The sequence below is a fragment of the Bos mutus genome, chromosome 12 (genome assembly GCF_027580195.1).
Source record: "Bos mutus isolate GX-2022 chromosome 12, NWIPB_WYAK_1.1, whole genome shotgun sequence".
Classification (NCBI taxonomy): Eukaryota; Metazoa; Chordata; class Mammalia; order Artiodactyla; family Bovidae; genus Bos; species Bos mutus.
In genome coordinates this window covers 35,243,884-35,254,122 of record NC_091628.1, presented here as the reverse complement: position 1 = coordinate 35,254,122, position 10,239 = coordinate 35,243,884, and the positions used below count along the sequence as shown (strand labels likewise).

The 10,239-nt window shown below is 58.1% G+C and overlaps 1 protein-coding gene across 1 annotated transcript in view; it reads left to right on the top strand.

Annotated features, from left to right (window-relative positions):
• Positions 1 to 1,386: 1,386 nt before the first annotated feature.
• FGF9 (fibroblast growth factor 9) overlaps positions 1,387 to 10,239 on the top strand; it is a 29,616-nt gene continuing 20,763 nt past the window's right edge. The window contains exon 1 of the mRNA XM_005888727.3: positions 1,387 to 2,498. Coding sequence (XP_005888789.1) covers positions 2,222 to 2,498 — 277 coding nt within the window. The 5' untranslated portion in view covers positions 1,387 to 2,221. The remainder of the gene's footprint in view (positions 2,499 to 10,239) is intronic.

Genomic DNA, 10,239 nt, shown 5'->3' with positions numbered 1-10,239 from the left:
GGGCAGGGGCAGGTCGCCCCGGGTCGCCGGCACCTCCGGCGCCCGAGAAATCTGCACATTCATTGCTCCCTTTCGTCTTCCGGCGACAGCCCTCCGTGCCGAGTAGGGCCAGCCCGGTCCTTTGCCGCCGGCCGCAGAGGCGGACCCGACTTCTCCCCATAAAAACGCTGCGGTTACTTCTCCCAGCGCCGGGGCCCCGGTCTGCGTCCCACCTTGCTTCTCCCTGGCACGTCCCGCGGCCTGGAGCGGTGCTCAAGTCTCGGCAACTTTCACCGTCTGGCCGTTTCTAAGACAATGTGAACAAAGAGGAGCAGGGGCGAGCGGGGCGCGCTAGCGGGCTGGGGGCGGGCGTGGGGGCGCCGCGCTCCAACCGGCCCCGCGGGGATCGGGCGCAGGGCGCGCCGCGCGGCTCCCTGGCCGCTCGGGCGCCGGATTTCTTTGTCCCGAGCCCGGGGTTGGGCGCGAGGGCCGCCGGCCGCGAGCAGAACCGAGCCCAGGGCTCGGGACTCCGGCTTCCACGTGCGTCCCGCGGGTTTAGAGCAGGAAGCAGCATCCGCGACCCTCGGGCGCTCCCCGCACCGGGCTCCCTCAGCTCGGCGGCGGCTTCGGGGCCGCGAGGGACCCGGGGCCCTCGGCTTTCTCATCTCCCGAGGGCGGGCCCAGCTGGCCCCTCGGAGCGCGGTCCAGGGTTCCAGGGTAGGGGGAGCCCCCGGCGCGCGCTCCTGCACCCGGACTCTCCGCAGACGCAGGCGAGCTCGCGGAGCTAGGCGGTGCTCGGGCGCCCCCCCACCCAAGCCGGCCGCGCCGCGGGGCGGGACCTAAACGCAGCGCCGGTTCGAGAGACGCCGGGAGAGCCCCGAACCCGACCAGGAGCGGCCACTGCGGCCGATGTGCGCGCGTGGGAGGGGGCTGGGCGCACAGTCCCCCGCCCCCGCCTCGCCGGTCCCACCTGCCGCGCCGCTTGCAGGAGAGATGAGAGCGGAACTGTGGGGTCCGTTCAAGCTCATTAAATCAGCCCCCTTCACTCCAACTCTTAGCTAAGTTTTATTTCTTAACTCAAAGCAGCCCCCGAGCCCCAAGTGGGAAAACTAGTTCTCCCGATTCAGTCTGCACCTCCGCCGCCGCATCGAACGAGGGGTTAGCTTCGCGGCTGCGACTCCGTGTGAGCGACGCGGCCGCAGTGGCCCGGGGGCCCGCAGCCTCGCGCTTCCTTTGTGAGACTGGGGGCTCAGGGCGCCCCCGGGTCCCCGCGCTCGGGCGCGCGGCGCGGGGCCTGCCGCAGCGCGGAGGGCGCGGCGGGCGCTAGGACCGCGGGGAGCGCGGGCGGCGCGGCGCTACCTTAAACCCGGCCCAATGCCGCCGCCTGCGCCACTCTGCGCGCCGCGGGGCTGCGCAGGAGGAGCGCTCCGGCCACCTCGCCCCGCGCCCCGGCGACACCTGTTCGCGGCCGCCGGCGGCACGCGGGTCCTGCCGCGGCGCCCCTCGCTCCCGCCGCCGCCGCCGCCGCCCGCCGCCCGCGCCCGGCCGATGGACGCCAGCCGAGCCTCCGGAGGACTCTGGACACCAGCCTTGGACGCTTAAAGTTTTCCCTTCTTTTTGTTTTATTATCATCCTTCTCGTTTTTGGAGGAGGGGACGGGGCTGCAGATTCGTCGCCGCCACCAACGTGAGATTTTTTTTTTTCCTCCCTTGAAGGATTCCTGCTGATGTCTGCAGAGTCGGTTAGAGTAAAAACAGCGCATGCCTTCCTGGAGTCAGGATCCGTAAATTCTGACGTAGCCCGTGCATCTTAAAAACCCCTATAATAACGCCTAGGCATTTAAGTTGCTATGGTCATTCTGGTCGCAAGCCTAATGGAGAAACTCCGGATTTTTTTCCCTCCCTACGGTCGGATGAGATGAAGACCTGCGTGCCTGCCGAGAGCTGGGGATCTGTGTGTAGAGATACATAGATACGTTTATCAATATGTCAGTGTGCGAGTATAAAGTGGTGCTTGCTTAGACTATCCGCGGTTTGACCTTGAACCTGAGCCAGCGAAACGGCAGGTTACTTTTATTGATGCATTTCATGGATTGAAGAAAAGGACCTTTTTTTTTTTTTTTTTTTCTTCTCTCTGCAACTGCAGTGAGGGACGGAGTTGGATTTACCTCGCCGAGTACCTCCTGGGTTGGCACCATCATCATTGTTTATCGCTGTGTTCGGAACGCCTGCCGACTCTGCCGATGGCTCCCCTGGGTGAAGTTGGGAACTATTTCGGCGTGCAGGATGCGGTGCCGTTCGGGAACGGGCCGGTGTTGCCGGTGGACAGCCCGGTCTTGCTAAGTGACCACCTGGGTCAGTCCGAAGCAGGGGGGCTTCCCAGGGGACCCGCGGTCACGGACTTGGATCACTTAAAGGGGATTCTCAGGCGGAGGCAGCTGTACTGCAGGACTGGATTTCACTTAGAAATCTTCCCCAACGGTACTATCCAGGGAACCAGGAAGGACCACAGCCGGTTCGGTAGGTGCACCGTTAACCCTTGAGGGCCCGAGCTGGCAGGCTCGGACCGCAGCTGCCTTGAAGGCGGCCGGGCGCGGGTGGCGGATGCGGGAAGGGGTCTGCCTCCCTTGGTTTCGGACTGACTCGGTCTCGTTAGCTCCAGGGGAGAAAAAGGCCTCCGGAATTGCAGACCTGCTGCTGGCACTGATGCGGGTCTACACTGGAAGGCTTTTTTTTTTTTTTTAAGGAGGGCATGATTTATAAATATAACACATACCCCTAGTTCTTTTGCATCATAAAGGCGGGCAAGATCGGGTTTAGGAAGTTTCTTTTGAATGGACTGATTCCACGAGTTTCAAGCTTTAATCATTAACTACGGAGAACTTAAAATGCATTTTGCTCAAGGCAATGGTTACCATCTCGTGCCAAATGAAGTTTTTGCCCCTTCCCTCTATTCCTCCAAGAAGTGTCCTGCTTAAATTGTATATGAAGCGTATTGCTGATTCCCACCGAGAGGGACTGGGGCGCTTTAGGAGAAGGTTGCAGATTGTTCCGTGGGAGGAGAGACTGAAGTCGTATTTCAGACTCCGGGGCTGCAGGGGCAGGGCGCAGGGGGGGATGGGGGACGGACTCGGGCAGGGGCAGGGCCCTGTCCGGGGTCGTTTGTCCTTCCAGCCATCGAGTCATGCCCTGTGCTCTGTCCAGTTCCTACCGCGCGCAGCCCTGTGTAGGATTCCTGGGTGCCTCTGGTGTGCGTGTGTGCGCGCGTGCAAAAGCGGCGAGCTAATTTTAAAGGGCATTCCTAGGGCTTCATCTCCCGAGGAGGGTGTCTGTGACTCAGCACGAGGGCTGCAGACCCCAGAGGATGGAGACCGTCCGCTCTAACGACTGCACACACGTGCCTGCTGAGCCGTCGAGCCCGACGGCAGCGCCCCGGGGGTGGTGGGTGGAGGGGCTTCTCCCGGTTTCCCCCCCACCCCATACTTAAAAATAAAGCGGGGGTGTGTGTGTGGGGGGAGGTGGCGGCGTTTGGGCAACCGGACTGTTGGAAGGAGTTAACTTATTGAGCGAACCCACCTGACAACTTAAACTAGGTCGTAAAAGCAAAGTCCTATGGTGCTTTCTCTTCGTTAAGCTTCACGCCAGATGCTGAGCACGGTCTGAACTGTCCGTGTAGCTCGTGGGCTGCAGACGATGGCCGAGGTGAGGCCGGCCCGGGCCTGAGATGGGCCGGCCCCGGGGTTTCCTGCCTCTGTCCTCCCTCCCCGAGCCTCGGCCCGGAGGGACCCACCAGGGAGACGGCTCAGGGTCCCCCCTCCCCGCCCCCGCGCCCCCGTCTGCTTTGCAGTCTCCAGTTACCCAGAGGAAGCTCGAGCAGTGGAGGCGGCTCCGGCCGCTGCGGAAAGAGGACGAAACTTCGCGCAAGCGCTCACCCCGGCCGCCCCCAGGCCGCCAGCGCTCGCGCCGCGCTCCGGACCAGGGAGGGCGGCCCGGTGCGGGGACGTAGCGCCCAGCCCGGGCCCCCACGCGCCGGCCGGCAGGTGCCACTCGGCCGCCCCGGCCCCGCGCGCACTCGGCTGCCGCCGGCTTGCTCCGCGCGGTCCTAGACGCGCTCGGATTCGGCGGCTCGCCCCCGCCCCGCGCGCCCTGGGCTGCTGGGACTGCCGAGTCCGGGGCGCCGGGCCCGGGCGTGCTCCGGCTGCGTTTAGGGATCGGGCTCCTTGAGCCCGGGGCCGCGTCCCTTCGCGTTCTCGGTGTGAGAACGCAGGTCCAGCGGATCGGGCCGCCGCCAGGAGCAGCGGGGCCGCGCGTGGCGCGGGAGCCTCCGGAGGCGCGCGCGGCGGGGCCGAGGCCCCGGAGTCCCGTCCCGTCTCGGACCCCTCTCCGTCCTTCGGAGCGCACAGCCGGGTCCCGGAGCGGTGGGCTCGCGGCGCCGGAGGTGGGTCGGGCCGGCCAGCAGGGCCGGGGCCGCGGGGGAGAGAGAGGGGACAAAGGGCGGCGTAGGCAGGGGGCCGCGTGCCATTGTTGCGGATCCGCCGCCCCTCTCCGCTTGGGGAGCCCGCCATGGGCTCCCGCGTGCGGCCGGCGACCTCCGGTGCGGAGCAGCAGACCCCGCCCGGGAAGACCGGGAGGCTCCGCTTGGGGCTTCTCCTCCCCACCGTGCGCTTTTTTTTTTGTTTTTTAAACGCAGTCACCTTTCGGGTAGGACGTTCGCTACACGCAACCTGGTCATTAGGAATCCGGTGCCTCTGCCTCGGGGACAGCGAGGGACCAGGGTGGACGGAGGGGGCTGGGGGCCGGATGGGGGCGGGGGGCGGCCGAGAGGCGCGCTCCGGGGTCAGCCGACAAGGACGCGGGCCCGGCGGCTGCACGGAGACCGTAAAACAAAACGCGGCCTCGGCACCCCCGCCCCCAATCCCGGAGGTGACGCGTCCTCTCCCCGTCCGCCCGCGCGGCTGGCGGGCAGCTGGGGGCGGCGCTGGCTGGGGGGCCGGGCAGCGGAAGCCCGGGCCCGGGGCTGGGGTCGGCCGCAGCGGGCGGCGGGGGAGGGGCGCGCCCGCGCCGGGTTCGGATGCGGCGGAGCGGGCGGCGCGGGCGGTGGGGGCGGGGAGGGAGGGCGCGGCGGCCGGCTTCTTGCGGCTTCCATCCGGGGGCGGCGCGGAGAAGCCCCCACGGGAGCCGTCAGCGCCGCAGGTTCGGGTGTCAGCAATGTCCGTGGCGCGGCGCCGGCCGCCCACCCTGGCTCCGGGCCCCGCCCGGGGGCGCGCGCGGGGGAGTGTGGGCGCTAGGACCCTGCGCGGGGCGGGGGGGCCGCGGCCAGCACACCTGGAGCCCACCTCGCCCCGCCCGCAGCACCTAGGACCCCCTCATCTCCCCCGCGCGCGCCCCCCCAGCCGCGCCCTGGGGACCTCAAGTGCATCCCGGGTTTCTCTTCCGAGCCTCTGGAGGAGAGGAGCTGTGGGTAGGGGGCAAAGGGGGCTTGCACCTCGGTTAAAACATAAGGTGCGTTTTCCACCTGACAGGGGAAATGGCAGAGGAAGCGGGAGAGACGCCCCCCACCCCCCCCGCGCCCCCACGCAGGTGACTGCGGCTGCGGCGGTGACACAGCAGCGGCAGTGCGGGCGGGGGGCGGGGAGCCTCGCGGCTGTGCCTGCAGGAGCTGTGCGGCCGCGATGCGGGCACGGGGAGCGCGGGGGGCCCTTTGTTTTCCCCGGGTGGGGGGTGCTGGCTTGGCGCGGAGGCCAGGCCCGGAGAAGGGGACCCGGGATCCCATCTGGGGTGATAGGCCCAGGGGAACCAGACGGTTCGTTCCCTAATACTGCTGGACGGAAAGAGTGAGCAGAAAAATGAGTGGAAGAAATGGTAATGTGGATAATAAAAACAGGGAGCCTGGGGCCTGATCCGCTATTTGACTTGGCCTGGTGCGGAGCCGGCTGGTCCTCGCCGGAGCCTTGGGGCGGCCGGTCCTGGGGTCAGGTGTAGTAGTAGTGCCAGAGGGGAGAAATATGATCAATAGCCGTGCTTTAAAAAGACAGGTTAAACAGTCCTATTTCCAGGGGTCTCGCTTGAAACAACTTAGTTCTGTGTATCTGTTCTTCAGTATCTCAGTAAGGGAAAGGATGCTGTTCTCAGGATAGGCCCGGATTCTGGAAAAATCGGTAAGGTGATGGCTCCTGTTCAGCTAGTTATTTCCCAAATGAACCCTGGGCTTTGCTCAAGGCCTCAGGCTCTGAGATGACTGATCTGGCAGCCCTGGTGTGCGGTTCTCCCCAAGCAGGGGGCTGGAGGGGGGAGGTTAATCTATTTTAGAAAGCCTGCCCTGGTGCCTCTCTCCACAGCCTGCACACATTCTTGTCCTCTGAAGAATGCAGGTCTGTTAAGTGTTGGGGGCTTTTAGGCTGGAGGGTTGTTTCACATGGTCCACGCACTTCCCAGGGCCAGCGGAGGTGCGGCCCAGGGCTGAGGGGCTCCTGGGAGCAGGACCAGCTTTGGGGTAATGGTCCATGTGAACAGAGCATGGGGCCAAACACTACTTACCTAGTGAGTCTGGGGTCAGGGGGATGCTGTGCGGAGGTCATTTTCCTGAAGGGGTTCAGGAACTGACCTGGCCTCTTGTGGACCACAGATGACCGTGGGCCCCGTCAGACCCCACCAGACCTCCTGGGCCCAGGGACTGCATTCTCATGGGCGTGCTTGCCTGCTGTGAAAGGGCACAGCTAGATGCCACCATCACGGAGAGCAGCTGCCCAGGTCACTCCATCAGTGCCTATGGCTGTGGCCCTTCTGCACTGCCTAGAAGAGACGGGCCACTCTCTCCCTCCCTCCCTTCTACTCTTCCTAGTTCTTTCCTTCTTGCCCTTCTGTGTCTACACAGAAGCCTTCTCCCCAGGTTCTTCCTGAACCAACAGCCACCCCCAACCCTGTGTCTCATGCTGGTGGAAACAGCCATGGAGGGGGGCAACCCCACTCAGATCAGTGCACTCTGAAGCAGATGCTTGGCACTGGCTTGGGCCCAGAGAGAGGGTAACCCACCTGCTGGAGGTTCTGGAGTTCCTGGTGGACAGGATAATACCAGGAATATCAAGGATTCCAGTCTGGGTGGGGCGGGGGCTTGTTGCCATGTTGCCAGGTCTTCCTGGCCTTGCAGCTCTGATGAGCTCTGCATGTGGGGGAGCAGCTGTGACTCAGATGTTCTAGATTCTGTTTGCCCCCAGATCACGAGGTGACCTCATGAAAAGCTGGGCTGTTCTTTTGAGGTCTCTGCGTCTTAAGGGGCTGCAGAGCTAAGGATGCTAGTTTGAGGTGATGACATCCTTTTCATCTGGGGTCCCTAGATGTAGCTCCTTCTCATCTGGAGTCTCTCTCCTTGAAGACTTGTCTCTGGTCTTAACCCTTGGAAGCACCCCAGACTCCCCTTTCCCAGCCTGAGTGAGTTGCCTGCCTACCATGAATACCCACCTCTCATTGCACCCCCCCCCCATTGTCATTACACTTACCTGGTTGTCTGTCCTGCCCACTAGATGGGAAGCTCTTTGAGGTCATAGTCTAGTCCTTGCTCATCGTCATATTCTCAACAAAGGGTGTGGTGCTTGGCTTACAATTTGTTGTTGTTCAGTTGCTCACTGGTGTCTGACTCCTTTGTGACCCCATGGACTGTAGCCCTGCAGGCTCCTCTGTCCATGGAATTTCCCAGACAAGAGTACTGGAATGGGTTGTTATTTTCTTCTCCAGGGGATCTTCCAGACCTGGGGTTCTAACCCATGTCTCTTGCCTTGGCAGGCAGATTCTTTACTGCTGAACCACCAGGGATGCCCATTGGCTTACTCCTTAGTTTGTTGATTTAATGAATGAGTGCATGTCTTATTGATGCCAGGAGATAACAAGATTGATCTCTTACCACTTTCATTTCCAAAATGTGTAATAATCATTTCAGAACTTATGTTGTGTGTGCACAAAATCAGTATGTTAGCACCTGGAGCTGCCCACCTTCCCATGTCCTGTGTGAGGAAAGTGCAGACACAGGAGCCCACCTGCTCTTCATTTCCTCTGCTGCTGCTTGTCCTGAGTGCTGGCTCAGCCAAGTCTCATCTCGCCAACATCTTCCATTTCACTAGTGAGAGAATGACTATATATATCAGCAGATGAATGGAATAGAAAGCTGTGGTACATATACACAATGGAATATTACTCAGCTAATAAAAAGAATGCATTTGAATCAGTTCTAATGACGTCGATGAAACTGGAACCTATTATACAGGGTGAAGGAAGTCAGAAAAACACCAATACAGTATATTAACGCATATACATGACATTTAGAAAGATGGTAACGATGACCCTGTATGTGAGACAGCAAAAGAGACACAGATGTAAAGAATGACTTTTGGACTCTGTGGGAGAAGGCGAGGGTGGGATGATTTGAGAGAACAGCATTGAAACATGTATATTATCATATGGGAAATAGATCACCAGTCCAGGTTTGATGCATGAGACAGGGTGCTCAAGGCTGGTGTACTGGGATGACCCTGCAGGATAGGATGGGGAGGGAGGTGGGAGGGGGTTCAGGATGGGGAACACATGTGTACTCATGGCTGATTCATGTCAATGTATGGCAAAAACCACTACAATATTGTAATTAGCCTCCAATTAAAATGAATTAATAAAAAAAAAAGTGGTACAGAAATCCCAGACTTTTGAGGAAAGGTAAAGCTGATGGGAAGATGTGCGTGGTCAGTAAGGACCTAGGCCTTGGAGTCTGATTGCTCCCAGGGAGGTTGTCCTTAAGCCTAGTACCCCCATATGTCATCTGAGGGCTCGCATGTGATGACGCCTTGGGCTGTTATGTGGCCCGAGTGGCAGGCCTCTCACTGGGCACACACTAGATGCTGGAGGACCCCGGCTGTTGGGGTTGTCACTGACGAGACTGGTGCTCCGGATGTCCTGTAGACCAACCAGGCACATGGCTTTGTGAGAGCTCGTGTACTTAGGTTTTGTTGGGGCTGATGGGCAACGTTGGTTGATAGCTGTTCTTAGTTCTCTCAGAGCTGCCTCATGTTAGGGAAAGCAAAGATCATCAAATACCCTCTTAGAAGGTGCAAGTATCTTTTAGTTTTATGACTTTCAGTTGACATAGTGTATTAAATTGTTCAGCTGCAATGGGGCAAAATGTTTCCATTTTACAATGAAAATTGGATGTTAATGAATTCCTTATCCTATTTCAGGATTACTATGATTTACAGTGTGTGTTTTCAGGTAGCTAAGAAGAGACTCACACTGTAGTATGTGACTCCTTTAGTAATAAAATGCCACAGTGTAAGTTATTTTTAATCCTAAGAGTTGGATGTGGCATAATGAAATAAAATGATTCATCAATAAGGGCGTGCATCTCACATGAACTGACTCTCATGGAAATATTGCCTTATTTGTCTTTCCATTTGCTTTGTGAGGTAGGGAATGGCTGATTAATGAACTTATTTCAGATGTGTTTTTCATTCGAGACTCACCAGTTATCAGATTCAGAAGGCAATTTCTCATCATATTTTCCCACACACTATTTCACATTCTGTTAAAAATACATAGTTGTTTTTTTTTTTTGCAGGTTCAGATGGACAGTCTGTAAACTAAGCTCAAAGAATTTGTTACATTTTGTGCTTATAACAGGACTAGGAACACCCTTTTATAAGCAGTCTCTCTTTGTCCATCACCTTGGAACCTTTGCTTTATTAGATTTATGTACTTCATGTCTTGCTATGATTGCTGCACAGTCTGTTTTGTGAGAGTTGCAAAATTAATTGTTTAAAAATCCATGTAAGTGCTTTTTTACAAGTCACAGGAGACTGTAGTGCAGTGTTATCCCTATTTTTTTCTAAACTTTTAAAATGTAAGTAAATTATTTTAATATTTGCAGATATTTCTGCAAGGTAATGCAGTATTTGGTATGTGTTAATGCAAGGTTTACATAGAGTGTAGCACTTTAATACAAAATGTGGAGAAAATGGCTGAGCGTGAGTGTCTTACTGTTGTCTCCAAAATGCCATTGGATAGTCATGTTAAAACAACACTATTGTTACGGAACCTAGAGCTGCTGTTGTGTGACTATAAAATTCTGGATTTATGCCCAGCTTAGGCAATGTTATTCTTAGTGAGGTAAGCAAGAGGAAAGAAGGAAATAAGATTGTTATGTTGATTTGATTTTGGGTTATAGTAATCCATGTCTATTTTAAATCAAGAGCATTTTTTTGGAATGAGCATTTTTTTTTTCCTC